Source organism: Trematomus bernacchii, unplaced genomic scaffold (genome assembly GCF_902827165.1).
Source record: "Trematomus bernacchii unplaced genomic scaffold, fTreBer1.1, whole genome shotgun sequence".
NCBI lineage: Eukaryota > Metazoa > Chordata > Actinopteri > Perciformes > Nototheniidae > Trematomus > Trematomus bernacchii.
In genome coordinates this window covers 7,511,366-7,533,908 of record NW_022988043.1, presented here as the reverse complement: position 1 = coordinate 7,533,908, position 22,543 = coordinate 7,511,366, and the positions used below count along the sequence as shown (strand labels likewise).

The 22,543-nt window shown below is 41.1% G+C and overlaps 2 protein-coding genes across 2 annotated transcripts in view; both read right to left on the bottom strand.

Annotated features, from left to right (window-relative positions):
* Positions 1-8,705: 8,705 nt before the first annotated feature.
* On the bottom strand, positions 8,706-10,041 carry atoh1a (atonal bHLH transcription factor 1a). The gene is given in 3 exon segments (XM_034118742.1): positions 8,706-9,135; positions 9,137-9,512; positions 9,771-10,041. Coding segments are annotated over 3 exon segments (1,077 nt in total).
* A 3,697-nt stretch (positions 10,042-13,738) lies between these two features.
* Positions 13,739-22,543, bottom strand: part of grid2 (glutamate receptor, ionotropic, delta 2) — a 410,560-nt gene continuing 401,755 nt past the window's right edge. The window contains exon 16 of the mRNA XM_034118783.1: positions 13,739-16,878. Within this exon, the coding sequence (XP_033974674.1) occupies positions 16,423-16,878 (456 nt within the window). The 3' untranslated portion in view covers positions 13,739-16,422. The remainder of the gene's footprint in view (positions 16,879-22,543) is intronic.

Genomic DNA, 22,543 nt, shown 5'->3' with positions numbered 1-22,543 from the left:
GTGAAGCATGTCAAGGAAGTTGAGTGTCTGAAGTGTAATTTTTGTGTACTTTTGGGTTAATAATGTGGCCTTTTTGGCAATTTAACTAAAGGTGTGCGGCTGCTGCTGTGAGGAAATATCAGCCTGAAATTACAATGGGTTTTAATGGAGACATGTTGAACGTTTTTGTCACTTCATGCCCTCAGAGGCATTTTGTTTAATTATTTTGCATAATTATTTGTCATTTTTCAAGCTACGAGATGTTTTCCTACGTTTGTCATGACAAATTATGTCTCAGGAATGTAGGGTTTGGGAATTATGGCAGTTTTAAAAAAATATATGATAAGATTTCCTACCCTCTAGCTGTGACATCACGCACTCTAGTTAATGTTAAAATCTAAAGAAAGCCTCTTCACCAAGGTCTGAACAATATTTAATATCTCTAAAAGTAAGAATCAGATTTAAAAGTTGTGTTACACGAATAATGTCAGAAAGATGTGTAACATTTTAAAGTTGGAATGAGGTTTCTGAGTGAAAGTATGAATGAACAGTTAGCAGTTGAAGTCGCATGAAGATTGTTTGAGTCTGAAGATTTTCTCCATTGACTTCAATGGTTAAAAATATGATGAATTATGGGATGTATCTCTGGAATTATGAAAGTTATGAATGATAAAAGTAATAGCCATCGATTCCCGACCGAGCTGAACGTTTTGATGTTTGAACGGAGTTTCTGCGATGTTGAATGCAGGAGGAGAAGAGGTGCAAAGTTCCGGCGGAATAATAATAATTTTGTCCGTAGAAGAACATATAGTTGGAATGCTGTATCAGCATTCTCACTAAATTATGCTCAAGGGCTTATATACAAGCTAGTACAAGCTACAGTATAGTGAGGACAGCAAATACATTGCATGTGAGAAAGACATCTTTTTTAAATGCTCTTTACTGGACAACTTTTGGTCCTACTAATTCCACAGGTGCGATCAAAGTGAATAAACAATTGTAATGTTTTACTTGTTTGGTTTTATACAGGATTCTGACAGTGATAAGGCCTGGGCTGCTGGGATGCAAACTGTCATCAGTGGAGATGAGCTTCTCCCCAAATCCTTTCCACCTTGACCCTTCGCCGTTATTGTAATAGACAATCTCCAAAACCAACCTCAAGCACTTTTTCTCTGGTTTGGGCTGTCATATGCTTTACACTTTGCCACTAAAACTGCAAACACTTGTGCATGATGAGCAACATCAGTTTTTCGTTACACTAGAACAAATAAAAGGCAAATAAGCAAACATTGAATTGTGTCACTAGTTCATTTTTGTATGTCTACTTTTATATGAGAAATTAACCTTTTTTTCCATTAATGTGTAATAGATGTTTAAAGCACTTAGGTTACTATAGTAACTCTTTCTTGGTCTTTTTAAAGCAATTGGTTTGCATGGTTTAAACAACTCCCATTGAAGTCTAAGGAAATAAAACTGAAAAATTATAAATTGCAGGACATTTTGTATAAGTTGACCAACAGAAATGTATATTTTGCACTAAACGCATATTATATTTCAATTGAGAATATTTGGTTGTTTGAAATTATTTAGTTGTTTTTTAAGTTGAACAACCATTTGTAAATACCAATCTAGTCCTCCTCACTAAAGTTAAACAAGTTCCTTTACTAAGGTGTTTTTTTAAGAAGTCGGTGTGCATGTTTTTTCTTTTAAGAAAGGTAAACTCTTGAGCAATTACAGTGTAAAAAAAAAAGAATGATTAACTCATTATTTTAGTGTAACTGTTATGTCTCTTTGAAATTCTTTAAAAAAAAATACTTGTATTATCAGTCTATATGTACATAGACTGATAATACCTTTAAAAGTTTTCACAATGCGCAAGTTGCGGGCACAGTTTAAATGTTCACCTCGTATGTGTCCTGGTTTAACTCCTCAACTAAAGGGTCAGTTAAAGATGATTGCCTCTGGGCGCTGCTTTACTAAGATCTTATTTTCTCACTGTAGAGAGATTGCTCGATTTGCATGAAATTATGTATCTTATTGTGTCTGCCTAAGTTGTTTGTTTATGGGCTGATGATCTACTTTTCTTGCAGAGATGCTGACTGCCTTTATTAAGATCTTATGAAACAGTTCTGCTGTTTGCTTCATGTTGCTTTACAACTTTCTTTCCTAACTTATGGCGCATTTCCACTACACGGTCGGCCTCGGCCACACTCGGTACGGCTCGGTACGGCTTGGCCGCGTTGGGCCTTAACAGGGCCGACTCACTTCATGCTGCGCTTCCATTACAGTTTAGGAACTGGGGTAGTTACTATAGTAACGCAGTGTAGGCGGAGCCGTGACGTCATCTTCAATGAGAAATCCAGAAACACAACACAGCCGTTAGCTGTGAGCACTCAGAGCTCACAGCTCCTTATATATGTTCAGAAACTCGACAAAAGTTAAACAAGTACACACCACAGACTGCCTGTGTCATGGTGGATACAGTCGCTGCTTTATTTATGTCTGTATAGGCCGTTGTTGTGAGTGTGGACGGTCGGGGCATATACTGCGTTAGCTTAGCCAATCTCCATCTAGAAAAACACGAATTTTAAAAGGTTTTTCGCCTGCCGTCTGTCTGCAGACTTGACAAAGCATTAATTCATGGTTTTTACTAACCGGTATCAGTATGTTGTTACTTCGGCATCATTTTGAAACGTGTATTACAATTGAATCACGGTCAAATATGTCCATCTTGTTGTAGTTCTAGCCCTCTTGCCAGCGCTCCTCTCTCTAGTTTAGCATACTCAGCCCGACTCAGCCCTGTTTGTTGGCCCCGATAGAACCACAATTTTCTAGGGCCAGAAAAGAGGGGAAAAAGTGGCCCCGCGCCGTGCCGCGCCGGAACGAGGCCTAGTGGAAGCACAACCAAAAAAGGGGACGGCACGACACGGCACGCTTAAAGCGAGCTACGCGCTGCAATGGAAATGCGCCATAAGTGTCTCCACTGATGTTGATGGTCTTTAATTGTTGATTTACTCTTAACCCTATCTGCAAACACAATAACTCTAAACCTATAATTTAGATAAAAACTGAATAACTAATGTAAATATGCTGACATTTATAAGACATGAATATGAGCATTTTTTACCCAGTGATGAGTGATTTCATTTTAACAAGAGATAACTTTTCAAATATAAATGCTACAATTTGTTTGACTGAGTCACGGGCCGTTTCTCAATGTCGAGTAAACCTGCTGCAGAGCCACTATTTTAAGTATACTACGTCATCGAGTGGCGCCGAAGGACTGTTTAAATGCATGTTAAATCATTGGCTGCGTCTCACTTCGGTTATTTTTCATTTCCTCGCTCCTCGGGCTCAGTATCACCGGAAGTTGATTTGTCTGCGCTATCTTGAGTACCGTCCTGGTGGCCTTATTTTTGCCGGAGGACCGAGGGTGTTTCTCAATCGCGAGTAAAGCTGCTTCAGAGCCACTATTTCAAGCATACTACGTCATCGAGTGCAGCTGAAGTACTGTTCCAATCTCAAGCATACTTGGAAATCTACCGAGCCCGGCGTACTTCGTAGCGAGAAATGTCGAGGCTGCACATGTGTAGACTCCGCGGTCTTAAAATCCCCACAATGCTTTGCGCAGACCAATTTCCCCAAATCTGTGGCGGAAAATGTAAGGCGGGGCCTCTCATATGACGCACACCTGCACACTTGCTAGCGTGTTCCACTCTTCGTTTTCCGAATGCCAGGAAGTATTCTTGCCTCGCTTCTGAAGCAAGATGCTCGGCAGACATGTGCTACCAAGCAAGCGTACTCGCGATTGAGAAACACCCCGAGGATCGAGGATGGAGGAGTGATAACGGAGGAGCGATAACCGAGGAACCACCAGACCATCCTCCGGTGAAATCCTCAGACACTCGCCCAGCCCCCTTACTGTGTATCGCTCACTGATTGGACGATGCAGCGCATGCACTGATCTGATGCTTCTTGACATGAGAGTGAAGAAAACACATGAAACTCACGGGACTCACTCCTCAGTTAATACTGTGTTTTGTTTCAATTAATGTATCATTCAGTTACAAATATGTGATATATCTGAACAACAAAGTGGTCAAAAATCATTTAATTCATTTATTGGAAACATTTTCATGATCGCTTTTTTCGTTTATTCATTTTAAGAATGGCGTTTATCTTTTTTGAGAATGAGTTCTTATTTTCATTTTATTTATTTGGGTCTACAACAGATGATACAAATGTATATGTCAGTCGACGCAAGTGAGGGACGCAAGGATTCCATTTAACCGACCTGAGACGCAGCCCAAGTATGCTGGACATTGGAACAGTCCTTCGGCGGCACTCGATGACGTAGTATGCTAGAAATAGTGGCTCTGGAGCAGCTTTACTCGAGATTGAGAAACGGCCACAGTATTACCAAGGAAACTCATTAACAATTAAAAGCATCACTGAATTGGAGCATGCAATGCAACAGGTGCTCATTGAGTCACAGCTGCAGTGTGTGTGTGTGTGTGTGTGCGTGTGTGTGTGTGTGTGTGTGTGTGTGTGTGTGTGTGTGTGTGTGTGTGTGTGTGTGTGTGTGTGTGTGTGTGTGATCACTATAGGTTACGCTACAGTAGCCTACATGATAATACAGGGCTGTGGTGGCTAATGAGAGGTGAAGGCTGCAGGCTAATTTACAGGTAAGATTAAACAAAGCCGGTTGTCATGGCATTTACCATCTTACTGTTGGCTGAACTGAACCTAACTGAAACATATCTGAACATTTTCTAATCTCTATCCGTCTACCCTTAACTCTCCAAAACTCCCCAGCATGTTCCTGTTGCTGCCGTCTCTACTCTCTTTTCCCTCCCGCTCACTTATTATTCTGTCTCTATCTGCCCATGGTGTCCTCACTCGCCACCCTCTCCCGCTCTCTCTCCCTGGGACAGCAGATGGAGACTATGGCCCAGTTCTGCCTTTTGTTCTGGGTCCCCTGAGAGACCCGTGGCTTTTTGGACAGCACACAGCTCGCCTCCCCATATCTCATACAAAATGCAAGTGCCTTTCTTTTCATTAAAAAAGGAAGCTGTGGAATTCACATATTCTAAATGTATTTATTGAAATGAGCATGACTACAGAGGCTTGAAGCATTTGAGGGCACTATATAAGATTGTCACACCTTTCCATAGCACATGGTATATTAGTATATTGTCTGAATTACATTTAGATGAATTGATGCACTATTTTATTTTCTACAACAATTGGCGTCAAGAGAAATAAACGCTTAGTCCTCCAGACAGGTGGATTTATGCCGTGAGTTTTGTAGATTTTCCTTTTCGATGTATTATTTTACCCACAAAAGCATCCACACGCGTCAGTGCGTCTTAGGTTGCCCCTAACCCCTCTCTCTGTTGTTATTTTCCATAACGTCCGTACACTGCGTAAATAATTAATGACCCTGAAACCTCAGCCTGACCAGCATCCCACCTGTTGAAACTGTTTATAACTTCCACCTTCTTTAGTAAACACCATTGGCTAACGAAACAAAGCATGTTAGTGGTCATTATTATTCCACATAGACCAAAGGAAAAACAAAACAAGAACATATTTTGTTGTGCATGTCCTTAATGCAAAGTGAGCTGTTTGTTATAATCACTTCAACCAAAAAACGGTTACTAAAGTCATCACCCTAAACATATTAAATTCATTCTCAGCAAAGCTCCATTTGGATGGTTTACCTATTTGCATGATAGTGCACACGTCTTATTTAAATAAATACAAACAAACGTTTTCGTTGAGATCCAAAGCGTCTATAAAACGTTATATGTTGAAAGATAATCAATTAAATTAATATTGAGTTTTCGGACCTGGTTAGAGACTATTAGCCTATACTTCACTGGCACCTCAAAAATGTATTCCTTATTGTTTAGTATTTTTTAACTTTCGAAATCGTCATGCTCTCCCTTGTATTTTAGCTGTCATGGTTCTCCAGGCTATTCCTTTAAAGTGTTTACTGAAACTAGATATGCTTTCACCGCAACACGAACTTGCTGCAGATGGCTGTCTGATCATACTCGGATAAAGTTATACCTGCATAAATTCAGTTAATTATTTACCACAGCATCCTCATTATATTTCCCTTTATTCCCTGCCTTCAGGAGGCGAGCAAAGGGGCAGGAGCTGTGATTGGCTGAACACAGTGGGTGGGAGACAGAACAGTGACAGGTAGCAAACAGCTACTTCAGGCAGTTTCATTAATAATTTCGAAGTTGCTTTTCCCCCCCGTTTTTGTATCGCGCCCCTGCGTCAACAAGGCTTTGGACACACTTTAGATTAGTCGCAAATAAGTTGGAAAAGAAACAACTTCGGCTTGCGCAGCAGGACAGGTTGCCAATGAGCGTTTGAGTTGACAGGGAGAGAGAAAGGAAGGAAAGAAAAAAGTGTGTGTGTGTGTGTGTGTGTGTGTGTGTGTGTGTGTGTGTGTGTGTGTGTGTGTGTGTGTGTGTGTGCGTGTGTGTGCGTGTGTGTGTGTGTGCGTGTGTGTGTGTGTGTGTGTGTGTCTGTGTGTGTGTGTGTGTGTGTGTGTGTGAATTTGAATGTGTGTGTGTGTGTGAATTTGAATGTGTGTGTGTGAAAGGCGCGCACAGGCCTTTCTTTAGTGGAGAAAGTGTGTTCCCTCTCGAGTAAGGTCCTCGGGGACACGGTGGGGACCCGCGAGCGCTCACCAGCTGACAGCGCGTGCTTCATTGAGGCCATCCAACACCTCGGCCCACGAGCCTGCCAACAATAGCCCGAAATTAATGCACGCTCCCCATTACCTATTCACCAATTGGAAGACATGGCAACAGTTCAGAAAAAGGATAAAAACTTTTCACAAAATTGTTGCAGGGAAACAACGCTGTGCTATCATGTAATTCAGTGTGTCTGTGCGTTAAAATTGCCATAAACATTTCAGTTTGAAACAGGACTGTGGGCCAGGGGGCGCGTGCACCTGCAACATATGGCGAGCGAGCGCGTGTTGCACACGTTTCACGTCGCCGTCAGTTTACGATAAATTACGTATGGGCCGAAGTGTTAAAAGTGTCCTTAATTAAATGGAAAGGCCTACGTGTGTGGTTTAAAGTACATGCATGTATCATTAACTTTGGTCATTCAACAGTAAACTTTTATTTGTTCTTCATTATCTGCTGAACTCTAACTTGTTAGGCCCTGGACCCTGTATGGCTACTGCGTCTAAGGCTAAAATACATACTTAAAGGTTAGTCTAAGGCAGCTTACTAGATGCAGATTTCGTTAGGCAATATATGTATGTGTGTGTATATATATATGTGTGTGTATATATATCCAAATATATCCAAATGTGTATACATGTATGGCAGCCATTCCATTCCAGTGTCTGTTGAATTCCAACACAGACACATGTTGTCAGTTTATAGAATGAAATAAAATAACAATCATTTTACTCAAACACATACAGTAAAACAGAGAAACTGATTATTTTGCAGTAGTCTCTTATTTTTTTCCTGAGCTGTTTGTGTGTGTGTACATATAGTTTGTATTTCTCTAATTATAAAATGTACCTTATTATTATTATTATTGGTCAATGTAATAGATGTAACCGGTTCGGTTTCTAATAAGCTCTAATATAGTCAATATATTCAATTTACAAACATTCCCTTCAACCAATAATACTCCTAGGATATGAAATATTATAACTGTCTTATTTTTGTATTTCTTTTATCTTGGTGAAAATTATATGGAGATATAAAAATATAAATGTATTATAAAATCAATAGTTGATAATAGAGTTAGTTGCGATTAGGAGGTTCGTGGAAACAACACACAGAGAGAGAGAAACATGTTTTCGTTTGCTTTTTTATTTCCAAAATCAAAATAACATAGTAAATGGCAAAATTATAGCTCTTCCTGTAACTATGGGTTATAAAAAGCAAATCAAATTAAAAATATCAGCAATAAATACATGTCAATTAATCTCATCCAGTGAAAGCAAAAGACACACAGGTTGATCTGAAGATACAAAAGAAAATACAAAAGAAGGCAGCATTGATGGCTATTAAATAGGCTATTTGTATGGAATTGGCAGTAGGCTACTAAAGTAGCAAACAAAACAAAAAATATTGTTCATGGTTTGAAAACAAAACTCGCATTTATCAAGCCTCCGGCTTGTATATTTTTAAAGTGCACATTATGAACTTTTAAAGTTGCAAAAGGAAATACATTATACTTAAAAATTAACAAATACAAACATAAAATATCAAAATCATATTTAAGCTACAACATTTTATTTTTTGTAAATTATAATCCATTAAATCATGATTCGTGGAAGACAGCTTTCAGTCGGAGTGACGTGGGAAATGCCCATGGCTGTGCTGAGCGCTACATGGCAGAGGGGTCTTCCAGCCACGTCTCCATGGAAACTGGAAATTATGGGCTAGACAGCTATTGGCAGAACCGAATTAGGCCTATCTCACACAAAAAAAATTAGATTAAGACTATGTTACAAGTTGATCAAAAATGAATAAGGATATTGTTAAAAATGTAACATCATTTTCTTTGAAAAAGCCAAAACTTCCATGTTAAAACTGCATTTTGTTAGCAACATAAAGACTGTATTATTGACACTGTGTATGCTACGGCCATTATTTTGCTGTAGGCAATGTTGAGACTATAATAAAGTCTGTTGTTATTAATAATAGGCCTATGTTTTTATTATTATTCTTTTAGTAAGCAACAGTGTGTTGATGATGATGGTGGTGGTGGCGCGTTAGTTTGAGTTCTGAGAGGTCATCTTCTTCACTTGAGTGGAGCTCCATCGCTATTTCATCCGAGTCACTGAAGTGGGAGTGCGGGGAAAACTCTCCGTCGCTTCGGGGAGAATCTTTCCTCCCACCTCCGACTGGTGCAAGGGAACTGCCTTCCCGGGTGGAAGAAGGAGGAGAAGGCGAACGCATTGCTTCTTCAATAGCGGAGAACGATTCGTCGTCGAAGGTAGGGCGGAAAGGCATCCCGCTAATGTGGACAGCCGCTGCCGTCCTACAAGTGGTAGGGGACGGGGAAGCCCTGTCCTTCGCTCCGTCAATACTACCGGTGGCTGGAAGCACAGTGTCACACTTTGGCGAGTTGTTGCTGTTGTTTGAGACGTCGTTACTGCTTTTTTTTTGAGGAGACTGGAGCTTCGAGCAGATCCGCCAGTGCGTTGATGTAAATCTGCGCCATCTGTAAAGTTTCATATTTGGAGAGCTTCTTGTCGTTGTCAAACGCCGGGATGACGCTGCGCAGCTCGTCAAACGCGTAGTTAAGCCCGTGCATCCGTCTCCTTTCGCGTGCGTTTGCGGCAACGCGCCTCTGCTTCTGGACTCCGTTGTGAGGTCTGCTGGACTGGGCTCTCTGTGTCGTGGATGTCTCGTCATCGGACCCGGTGGCCGTGCCTTGAAGACGGCACAAGTCCCTGACTTTGAGCGAAGAAGAGGAGGGGCTCTTAGCAGTTCTCCTGCAGCTGGGAGGACTGGAATCCGGGGAACCACTCTCTGAAAAATAAAGAAACAAAAATGTACTGAACTGGTCCGGTTTGATTAATTTATAATAAATACAAAAGCTTTTGACTATGGTTGTTGAAATAACGACACTTAAGCTGACTGTTAAGAAAATAAATTATAATTCTGCCTATTTGAGACCCACAACTATAACCCCCTGCAAATCTCAGATGCCTGTTGCATGTGTTGAATTGCAGGTAATGTTGGTTTGAAATGTTGTCCAAAATGGACACTATTAGCAATGTTTCTCACCTTGGTAGGAGCCGGTGCTGGGGCAGGGCGAGTGCCGCAGGTAGTCTGGTGAAGTGGCGTGTGCCACACAGGTGCCAGAAGGCTGCACCGGAGCCAGCCAGGCGCGTGGGTCACTGCCGCTGTCTACGAGCGTCTGTCCAGGTTCATAGCGGGACTCCTCGCGCTGCTGCTCCCCAATCCTCTCCGCAGGTTTCAGGCTCTGCAGCCGCGCGTGGATGGCTGCCACCTCCTGTGCGCCTCTGTTCCAGTCTTCCACACTTAGGACATCCATGTTTCTAAACGAACCCGAAAAGTAGGAAAAGTTTACCCGACTGAATCTATATAAGTTTTTTTGGAGGCACCCACTGCTTTCCTGTCGCACTTTGTGAGTATGACTGTCGCGTGCGGGACTCCTTCTCTGATGTCTCAAGGCGCGGCGTCCGTTTAAAAAGCGGCACGCGCCTGGGAGCCCCCCTCCTCGCGCTGGTCGCGTGTTGACGTCCAATGAGAAGTCTCGGTAAGGCCCGAGAGAGGTGATTATGGCCCCCGAAGCCGGAATGTTTATGATAACGTTACAATTTAAGGAGTGTTTAACGCGAGGGAGGTAAGGGGAACCTCCCACAGGACGCACGTGCATGTGGTGACGGTTTTAGGTAAGAAGCGTGGTCCACGCTACGCGAGACTCACAGCTTGGACATAATTAGCCTATTACCTGCGTGTGCATGAGTAGGCCTAAGGGGGAGGAAAAAGAGGGAGGAGAAAGATTGAAAAGGGTTAATTTACTATCGTTAACTAACATGTTTCTCTTCACTGTCAGGCGTAAAGGCTGCATTTCATTTTGCATCCCATAGTATTTACTGTAACCCCAACTCCAAAGTTTAGTCAACAAAGAAGGCATCACATATTCGTTGAGACAAAGGAATCTAACATAATAAATGTGCCCCCTAATCAGTTCAAATAATGATGCTTCATCTCAGTATTTGTCAAATTTGAATGAATAACGTTATTTCATCCCTCAATGGTGACACACATTCAGGGAATGTGTTGATGAAATTAACAAAGTTGAGGGAGAAAAGCCTGGCCAAAAAGAGCTTGGGGCTAAGTTGCTTGATCAACAGTCAGCTGGTAAAACTTTGGGGCTCCTGGGGCTCGCGCACTCACTGTCAATTCATTCATTCTCAGATCATCTCCAGTTTCCATTTTTATTTTTTCGGGGATCTAAAACCGTTTGATCCAGCTCTTGCAACGCCCTGCCAGTAAAAAGGGCTTCACAATGGAAACGTGAGCAGGGGGCTCGCGCTCAACGCTGTTACGAGCTGTATGTGGCGCAGCGCACGGTTGCAACGGCAAGCAGCGAGATATACACGCACGCGCACATACACTGACGCAAATACTCGCACAGACGAAACACGATGTTTAGATGAGACAATATATTATTTCCGATATTCACTATGAATTATTCAAAAAAAGGGGTGCACACATATAAATGGGAATATCGTAGCCTACAGCTTGGCAAGAAAAACTTTGGACACATTGAAGCTGTTTGAGTAATCAGCCTACTGATCAAATGGGCAGTTTCACCTAATTGTCACGGTGGATTTAGGGATAGAATGTAGACAGTGGCCCAATGTATGAGCCACAATGACCAAGGGATGGTACCTGTTGCTGCCTAGTCCAATTTATCACAACATTAAATGAAGTAATTGCAAAATGCAATGCACGAAAATGTTATAGCAGCAGGATAAGACTACATTTATAAAAAACATTTATATTCAAAGACATAAACTGCTAAACTGTGATAGACATGTGGGGTTCATTCTTTAAAGACAATGCTGCTTTAACTAGACGAGCTGGAAATTGTGGGACGAAATCCCATAATTCCAGAGATAACCCGACATCAATCTTTTGTATTTTTTATTCATGTATTCATCATGGGGACGTCTTGCGGGCTAGAGGTCTGGCGCCGAGCGTTCGCCCCCTCTTCCCACCTACAAGCCCCCATCCAACGGGCCGGGCCGGGCTCCTGAAGCTACCGACAGGTTGGATATTGTAGCTGGCGATTATTAAAGTGTCGGAGCCACAATGGAGACTCTATGTTCCATTGGTCACGCCTGGGGGGCTCCTCGAGGGAGGTTCCCATTCCAATGCGCAAGAGGAGTCTGCGTGCTGCCGCTTCTCATTCCCATCTCCCGGGAGACAGGGGCGCGACGGGCACGAGACCGGAGTCAGAGGAGCTGGACAGAGATTTCAACATTTAACTGAAGCCCTTAGCCTTAGCCTAAATTGTATTGTTAATAAGTATTTCGAAGCTCAAAAGTTTGCCACACCTAAGGAAACTGTCTTCTCTACAAACTTTTACGTTTTCCTAGAAATAGGCCTACCTGAAAAAGTAGGCTACTATTGAAAAGTAACAATAAAAACACTTTGTACGTTTTTTTTACTTTACTTAAAGCCCTGTACTCAACTTAAGAAGTATGATGTGTTACCATGACTCAAATATTAATTCAACTTAACATCTCCTCAACATCTCCTCAACCAGCAACCTTATAATGCTAATTAGCATTATAATTTGATGCTACGTGCATACATTTTAGATAGTAGCCTACTTTAAGGCCTTTATGTGAATTCATTACAATTATGCATTCGGGACATTTTGTTTTGAATGTGTCTAGTGTTGTATTACATATTTTTAGTAAAATATTCATTTATTCCACGTCCAAGTTGTTTATCAAAGAAAAAGGAGAGCATGAAGACTTTAGGTACAGGTTTACTCTTCATAGTTGTGAAATACAGATAATGATAATTATGCTGACTCTGATTTTTCTCTGCCTTGTACAAGAAGAAGAAAATATCTTGCACGATATGAAGTTGGTTATCACATAATGTGTCAACTGAAATTATAAGCACCATCAATATCTGTTACATTTATTCCTTACATTAATTTTCAATATCTGTCATTTATCTTGAGGAAAAGCATAAACAGAGACTTGAGGTCTAAGACAATGGGGAAGGGCTAAATAGTGGCACCAACTGGTTAAACTGGAGAACTTCAATGTAGTGCTCCACTGAACTTGACAGCATTGGTCCGCAGCAGTGTGTCTATCCAGCTGTTAACAGCAGTACACAGGCCTTTGAAGTGATGGGCCATTTGAAGTGAAAGACACAAAGGCTTTGCTCATGCTTGATCTTAAAATATATTCCACGCATCAGATCATCTCATATCGCAAAAAAAAACAAACATTTAAATTGTTATGGTTGGTTTTTGTAATTTCACTTTTACCCTTTGTCCAAAATCTATTAGGTTTAATGTTGAAGCTATAAGCAGGATACTACAACCAACTTGCAATAATTAAATGACATACTACAGTACATGTATCAATCCATTTTAGAAAGAAGTTGCCTTTTATTGCTTATTATTAAAATAATGTCGAAAGAGAGAATAAAGGAGAATCACCTTTTAACCTTTTGATAAAAGCAAGACTCCTACCAGTATCTGGATCAACTTACCGGTAAGATGTGACTTGTGCAGGGTTGGTTACCATTTCTAAGAGAGTAGACGAGTCACATGCGCTGGAATCAGAAAGCTGAGGAGAGGACAAACTTTGCCACTTTATCTAGAAAGGGAAGATGTTATGTCGTCTGGAATCTTTGATCAACATTGACTGCACACTTATTTGAAAGGTGGAAAGATGCTCTTTAGTGAGGTGCCTCTATATTTGAATGCTTGTTTTCAGAAAATGTACAGACGTTTGAAGCAAACAGAGAAAAAGACAAAAGCGATTTAGCATTAAGGAAAACATTACTTTGAAGAGTCAAAGTAGTGAGGACACTTTTCTGGATTTTGGAGGATGCATGCCAGAGGTGAGGCGATAAATTACAAAGAATCTTTACTGGTATTCAAATGTGTTAATAAATGACATGATGTAGATTTATTCACCATATTTCTGTATAACGTTGACTTGCTTACCACAAACAAGAAAATACCATACCTCTGTAGAAAACCTGTTTATTAGACAAATTATACACAGAAAGCTTTGCCACTTGTAACAGAGGCCCCAGTTTGTTCAGTTTTTGAATAATATGCAACACATACAACAAAATAGGCCTATATTAAATACTGTACATCATACATTTTTGAAAATTATCAAGTAAATCCTGTAGTTCTATGTATGAAATAAAAAATGTTAACAGATAGCGCAAGAGCAAGTTTGTGCATGCTTTCTTTTTAATCAACTTGCCACTTTTTGTTATTTAGCCAGCAAATAAAAAATGAACTCAGAATGACATGATAAAAGCAAATAGTTTGTGTTGACCATGAGAACAGGTAGAAACCAAATGGGACTGCTTAACTCTATACTATAGCTCATTATGATATACTCTTTTCTTTTTGTTAAACAAAAATAGCATCAACGTGTAAAATATACATTTTTATAATGTCTCTTTCATTTATACTAAATAAAACATTTGAAATGTCTGTGTCTTATTTGTCATTCAATAGCCATACTGTAGCCTAAGAAAAATAATGCCTAAGAATGCTTGCTTCAAAACACTGTGGCTCGACTGAGTTCTCTACGCACAACATTTTGCAGTTTTAGTTCTTAAAGATAACAAACTGAAAACTGGTTCTAAACAACTAACATTATCATTTATTAATACAGTGTTAGTGAAAAAGATTTGGTTCCATTTTACCACCCCACTCCCTAATCCACAAAATATTCCTTTAATGATCTCAATGTCCCTTTCTTCTTCCCCCGCCACAAAATGCACCTTAATGGTCTGGTTTGAATTAATTGGCACTTAAAAAAAACAAGTTATATAAACAGTACCCTTAACATTACAGATATGAAATAGAAGTATATTTCTGACTTATCTCACAAAAGGCAGACACTGGGTTCTGATGGGCGTTGATTCTTTGTGACATTCCTATGACCCTTAGCGCAACGACTGAATTGCTGCACTAAAATGTTTCCAGTTTTGAGTGATATTTTGACTGGAAGCCGTGAGGGTAAAGCTAGCTAGTTGACATACGTATAAGGCCTGTACTGAAGATGCTGCTGCAATGGCTTCTCCAAAACACAAATTATAGTCCCTTTCATCAAATGAACCTGATAAAAAGTGATTAATGATCTCCAACATGACACGACCGCACATAATGAGCTTTTATCTTTTAAACACCCAGGCTATGGCAGCACTTAACTTAAGCAAAACAAAGAAAAAGAAAAAGTAAAAGTTTGAATGACTTAATAATGCAAAACCAGAGACTACAGCACTCATTTAGCAGTTTTTCAAAGTTTGCTGAGAGGAAAAAAACAAGTAGACAGCTCAGAACAATGTTATTTTTTGTACTTCCTGACCAAAACACATTCCACGCATTAAATCTATTTTTTTCAAAAACAAAAGTCAATAAAAGACATATAATAAGCATAAGCTTTTGGAAGTCTTTCGGCTTGTCTTTTATGTTTTTTCTTCTTTAAGTTGTTCTTGTATCATCCCTTTTTATTATCCCTCTGAGAGTTTGATAAGAGGATCTCACCTTGACTTTGAAAGCAGAGAGCACAGTACAGGTGAGAAAGAAAAGGTCAGATCTACATACAATCACTTACAGGTCTGTGGGCACTGGTACAGTGCAGTGGGGTTGACAAAGAGTCTTCAATGTGCATCAAAGTGTTGAAAACAGTTTCAGACTGATGCACCAAAATGGCAGAAATAGTTAAAGACCGACGCACCAAACTGGTGATTCAGTGTCATATTGTTGCACTGTCATGGCGTTTAAGCAGTATTCAGATGGATGCTCCGTGATGGGGTCAGTGTGAGTTCAACTGTAACGTCTCAGTGTAGTCTGGCCACCGTATTGACACCACCTTGGACGCATTTAGAACCCCAAGTATCGGTGAAGCAAGAGAAGAGAAAACTCAGTATGGACTCCCACAAAGTGAAAAGGCAGAGTAAAAGTTGAGAAGTGGAGTCTTCCGATATTCACTGAGATCAGGCCTTTTCAAAACTGCAAGGGGCTGCTGTATGTATTCCCAGGGCTACCGACAAAGTTATAGTTATAAACGCCTTCATAAAATAACAACTCAATAATTGCTTAGTAGTGTGAGTCCCTTAGAATTGTTTAATGGCTAACAACACCACCAGTCATCCACCAATGGCAGCCCTGGAGCTCACAGGAATATACGTGTTTCCTGTGGTAGGAGTAGTGTAAACTAAACCCTCCAAGGGGATTTAGATCATAATAGTCAGGTCATTTCAGCAGATCTCCATTACATGAGGCAGTCCTCATAATGTAAAACAGAAGCAATAGAAAAAGATCCCCTTTCACACATATCCCTAAAAATAATCCCCCAAACAATCACAAGAACAACAACAACAAAGCAAAGAGTCAACCCTTCCCACCCCCTTCCCTTTTTGAACCTTACCAGAATGTTTGCAGGAGGATAAGGAACGCCCAAATAGACCTCCACCTCTTTTGTCTTCTCGACATAAAAATTGGACACCCCTGGAAACACCCAAGCAGAAACTAAAAACATAAAGATTCCTATGTACACCTCTCTAGCAGATTTTTTTTAGCTTAGCCATAATGCATTTGTTCTACCATCCCATGACCGACCCTAACTACCTCGCCTCCTTCTGCTCCTATTCCTTCTGAGCCAACCATATCCTTAGAAACTCCTCATATAGAGGTGCCCCTGTCGGGGTCATTGCCATATCCAAAGTTGGGGCCTGGACCTGTGGACTGGTAGGGGATGGAGGACATTGTTTTAATAGGGCTGCGGAAGAAGCCACCGTTGGGGGCTCTCTGCCTAAAAGGGCCCACCCCGCCAGTCCGGTGGTCCTGGAGGACGCCGCCACCGCTACCGAAACCAGTGGAAAATCCAGCAGCAGCTTTGGCAGAGAGGGTGCGGCTGAGGGTCTGGATCTGCTCGGGGATGAAGGTGGTGGTGGTGATATGGGTGTTGCGGAAGTCGCTGATCTGCTCGAGTGCCTGGCGTGCCGCAGGCAGGGCATCCATGTCAAGGGGAGTTAAATCGACGGAAGAGGTGGAGAACTGCTTGTGGGGGCTTTCATCATCGGTGCACAAGCTGTTAACCCGGCGGTGTAGGTGCTCCAGGTCGATCTCCTTATCGTCCTGCAGGTGGGGAGGGGCAGGGGAGTAGTAGAGCGAAGAAGAGGAAGTGGTGATGGTAAATGGAAGAAGGGAATGAGAAGTTAGAAAGAACACATTGGAACGTAGAATTTAAAAGGGATGTTTGAGGAGAAAGATCCAGGGTTAGTGTTTAAGGGTGGGAGAAGGTGAGGGAAGTGGTGAAGTGAAAAGAAAGAAGAAAGAGGATGTGAGGGATTATTCAAGGAAAGTTTGATAGGAAGGTAATGGGAGAGAGAGGGTACAAATGAGTGGAGGAAGAGTGAGGGTAGTGCAAAAACAAAAGTAAGGACATGGAGAGAACAGTGAAGGAAACATGAGAGTACGTGCAGAGAGGGTGTATTTTTTTTAAGAAGTAATGGAAAAGGGTTGGGTGTAATTTGTATTGAGCAGTACAAATGGGTAGAGAGAAAAATAGTAAAAGAAAGAAAAGGCCAATGCAGGTGAGGACATTTTGGCATGCATGTAGCCAAACAAAAGTGTTGGCACAATTAAAAATGAGACCCATGTTGAGTTAGGAGAGAAAGTGGGGATGGCACAACATAAAGTTATTAAAAAAAATGTTTGGTGGTCAATGGGAACCATAAATGTGACAGGAAGCAAGGAGAGCAAAAGAGAGGAGGGGAAAGATGGAGGGAAGAGAAGCACACTATGAGCTGTGGTGAGGATATAGAAGGAGAGAAACATACACACACTTCTACAAGGTCTTTAAGGGAGTGCAGATAATCTGGAATACACACAGAAAACACACCACCATCATGCTGTGCGCTCTGCGATTCCAGGGGGCTTGTGCTTGGTCTACTGTCCCTTACAATAACATAACATTACAAATAAAACCTCTTTTACATAAGCCAGTTCAAATGCTTAACAATACCTCACCTAACCTATGTATTTTTCCTGCTTATTGTCAACATTGCATCATGGCCAACATGCCAAAAAATTCACATTGAGATTGACATCTCATTTTCAGGTGAAATTTTTCCAGGCCACATACAATATGGCTCCTTTATCAAATGCATTTTAGAAGATAGATTATTAAACTTCAATCAAACAATATTTAACAGTCTTAACAGTTCAAAAAGAAAGTGCATACATCAACTTAGGCTTTACCTTAACTTGCAGTATATGTTAAATGAGACTTATAATGACTATATTCACATATTCATTCAAGGATGGTTACACTCACTGAGAGGTGATGCATGCCTTTACAGGGGACAGTGGTGTGAGGGAGCTGAGTACGCAATGAATGAGGTGAGGATAGCGAGAGGAAAAGGCTTTGCTGAAATGTAGTAACTCCTAAAATGCTTCCATTGTCCACACACATGGCAAGGTGCTTCTCTGGCTTTATGGAAGGTAAGGGTCTGAGAGTTAGGTCTGTGGAAGTGTGGGGTGTCACATCAATATAGGTGTACCATTAAGGTTCACACTTTGTGTAACGTCACAGGGTTTTGTGAGGAAGGGAGTCACATTATTGGGGGTAAAGATAGAGTTACTGACCGTGTCCTTTAGGTCTGGGGGTCTGGAGGGGGCTCTGGACCTACTGTATGAAGCTCACGGACAGAGGGGACAAGCAATGGTGCCCCCTGGTTGCCATCTAAGGAAGGGACAGTGGGAGGGAGGAGAGGACGAAGGGGCGCTAGTGTTTGTCGTGACACTATCATAAACACACTTTACATTTAACGGAGGGGATATCCAAAGGGTTAGGGTTGGTATCAAAGAAATGAAGGGAAATGAAAAAGAACAGTGAATCACAAATGGTCAGTCTGCTGTAAGTTAAAGGACACTAATGGGAATATTTAAGGACTGAAAGGTACTGTGAAAGGAGAAGTGGAAGGCTTCTGTGGAAAAGAGGGGGAGGACCTGACTACATTTATATTATTGTGAAGGAAGATTTCCTACATTATAAAGCCCACTGATTTAGTCAACACTGATCACCTGATCATTACCTATATTTACATTAATACAATTATAAATCTAAATGTATCTGAATATCTGAAATGTATTCAAATATATATCTATTGTGTGCAATATAAAGGCTTTATATTGGATGACAAAGCCAAGTTTACACAACAAACTGTGTTTTGGATTCATCTAGTAATATGACTTTTTAGTAAATCTCCATGTTACATGAAGTAAATACTTAATTGAAGGCTTTAACCTTCAGGTTTCAAGATTATACTTTACTTGCTTCTATATAGAGGGACAGCACCCTCTAGAGGCAGGAAAGCATCATTGCACACATAGTCAACCGGCAACATGCCAGGTGTATAAACGTTTTTGAAAGAGATATTTTTGTATCCAGCAGTAAGCTTTTCTGTGAACAATACATTTTGAACCTTGCAACTTAATGTCCATTGTTCCTCTTTATACCTTTTCACTCCTTTATTATACCAGTTCTTCAAGCGTTACTAACCAATGATTTATTTCTATCCTCTATTGTATGTATAACCTTGGGGTGGGAGGTGAGGTGGTGAAGGTGGTCATTCTCATTTTGGGGGTGAGCTCGGAGGGGTTGGTGTGTTCGTAGGAGTGCTGCACGATCAGGGCACAAGGAATGTCGCAGCATGCCGGGGGCTGGTAGTGGGTGGAGGGGGCATTGGTGTGGCCCATGCTGGGGTTCTGGTTCAGGGTCTGAGCGCCCAGGGCATGAGGGCGCTCATTTGTGGTGTGAGGGCAAGGATCAGCAGCTTGCCTGGCAGATGGGCCATCTGCCTGCGCCTGGTGTTAGTTTGTGAGGTGCATGTGTGTGTGTGTGTGTGTGTGTGTGTGTGTGTGTGTGTGTGTGTGTGTGTGTGTGTGTGTGTGTGTGTGTGTGTGTGTGTGTGTGTGTGTGTGTGTGTGTGTGTGTGTAAAAAGGACAGGAGGAGAGAGACAGGGTTATGGGAGAGAGTTATGGAGTAATTCGTATAAATGTGTTTGTGTGCATGCAAGTTGAGTGGGAAGTTTATAACCCCACAAAATAAAGAAGCCAAACAGAGACACAGGTAGAAAATCAGCAGCCGGGCGGAGACAGAGAAGGGATGAGTGACAGACAAGATCAGGCAGATGAAAGGATTTTAAGGTTGAGGAGAGAGAGAAGTCAATTGGAGAGACAAACGGGTGGGGGGTGAGCGAGAAGAGAGACACGGCAGTCAGTCAGCACACACAGTTAAGCAGGTCGTCTGTGTCGTGTCCTCAGAGAGACATTCACACAGTGGTTATATACCTGGAAAGGGGAGATGTTTAAATGGCATTTTGAATTGTTCTCCCCCTCTCTCTCTCCCGCTACACCCCTCAACACAGAGTACTTATCTATAAAAACAAAACAAAAACAAATATGAGAGCTTTGAGCCACAGTGACACAGATCATTGTGTAGAGTTAGAACGAGTAGGCCGGCAACTTCCATCCAGACCTCAAAGAGAAGAGGTCAGCTGTTTTAGGTGTACCAACGATGATGATACACAAGGAAGTGCCTGCTCTACTCGTGCTGAATCGACATGGATTATATGAAAAATCAGACATGGTCAAAACCACAGACATTACCGTTATGGAAGAGTTCTGACAATGGCAATATGCAGTATAATGGTTACTCTCAGGTTTGAACTTTTAGAGATGCGGTTGAATCCAATGACAGAACTCTTTCATATAAAACCTTTCATAGAACATATATATATATAGGGCAAAAGGGTAAAGCAATACAGCTGCCCTGTTATGAATGAAATGGGTCTTAGACACTCATTTGGAAAACATTTGTCAAAGGAATCAAGAATCAAAAGGTCCAAATTTAGACTAGCTTCCAAAGCAGCATAAATATACAGTCCTATCATTATGTTTTTGTAGATGGGGTATATCCAGGAAGTAGTTATTGTAGTTCACTCTAATACATTTAACTCATAAGTGAACTATCAAACATCCCAAGATCGCAGGGCTGCCTCGGAGACTGTTAGACAGTTCTCCCTCCACCCTTTATTTTGTATGCATATCCTTGTGAAATGTGCACATGATACAGCATAGGTGACCCACAGGAGTCAACTCTGTGGAAATGTGTTTATTTGTGTTTATGAATGTAAATCTCATTAACAATTTTATCGGCATATATTGAGATGCAGCCTCACAAATAGCAATGTCAGCCGTTCCACAACACATAGCACAGACAGCTCACAGTCAAAAGCAGTTACCACAGCATTACACAATGAATGTAAAAGCATGTAGAGACATTATGTATGTTTTAGTATGCAGAAGAAACACAGAGAAACAACACTTACAGATCAGATGTATTAGAGCTTGAACGGTGGATTGTGGGTTTTCATGTATAAAGTAAAGCATGAGTGTATGTGTGTGGAATGAGGGGATGGTGTCTTTGGCCTTACTATCAGATGGATGGATGTAGAAATGATTTATGGCTGTGTGAACTGATTGCTTCCATCTAAAGACGTGTATATGTCACTGAATGAATGAGCTGGAAACCACCCTTTGAAGCATGTTTAAAACACACTGAACAAATGTATATATTGCATTAATGGGGTTCATGATATGTCATATCTGACACAAATCTGTTCGTTATATTGACACAAGCCTGACATGTAGCAAGAGGAGAGGTAAAAGCGAGGCAATGTATGCATGCATGCATGGGAGAGCATGCTCATTGGTGTGATTGTGTGTTACAGTATGAGTGGCCAATCTGTTTTTCATCTTCAAGGGAGACAAATTAGGATGAGTCTGTTATTTGGTAATTAGAAGTGATTAGCATTCTCAGTGTACTTTTGAATACATTATTCACAGGTTTTATTCAATGAGCATCTGTGATAGGCAAGACCCGACTGATAATCATAATGACATAACTGCACTCATAGTGCTTCAATCCTTTTTACATTTAGTGCACTTGCTCATTTGCAATTAAGCCAATCTAAGAGATAGATTAGAGAGTATCCAAGTGAATTAAACATTATTTAGTATTCTATGTAGCAACATGGTTTTTAGTGATTTCAACAATCACCATGATGGTTTAGAAGACATACTGTCAGTCTGCCCTAATACATACAATAATAGTTGAGGAAACCATGCAAATCCCTATGTGGCAGATATTAGCCTGAATTACACAGCAAGTCTATAATATGTCTATCTGGGCCCAGCACGTCACTGCATTGGACTCCTCAAGCCAAGTCTCCATGACTAATTCATACTCCTGGTGCCAATGTATGTTGATAAGCCAATTTCTAGGCTCACATATTAAGAATGGGTCACCAGACTTCCTACTTTATGTAAAGCTTGCAAAATGTGCAAGGGGTGTTAGCATCCACTGTGACAGCAAGACAGAGGCCAACGAGTTCTTCATTTAAACTGACAGAGAGTGAGGTGTCTGGTGGAGTTAATTACAAGCTTTATGGTTTGCTTCACTTTATTAATTCAACTTTAAGAAGTTGGATGACATTAAACACACTAGACTTACTCCACTGGCCATGACTAAGGCCAAATTGCATGAAGAGGCATAGTTTTCCCCAGTCGATAAAATGCAACATATGCAATTTATATAATTAGCTGCTTTGAAGTTGACTTAAATGTGTCTTCTTCCCTCCACCGAGTAGGGACATGCTGCAGTGGACCCAGCTTGACTCCCTCCTTTTCTGTTCTCAGAAACCTTCTCTGCAGCTGGTTGCCCATTTGGAAACA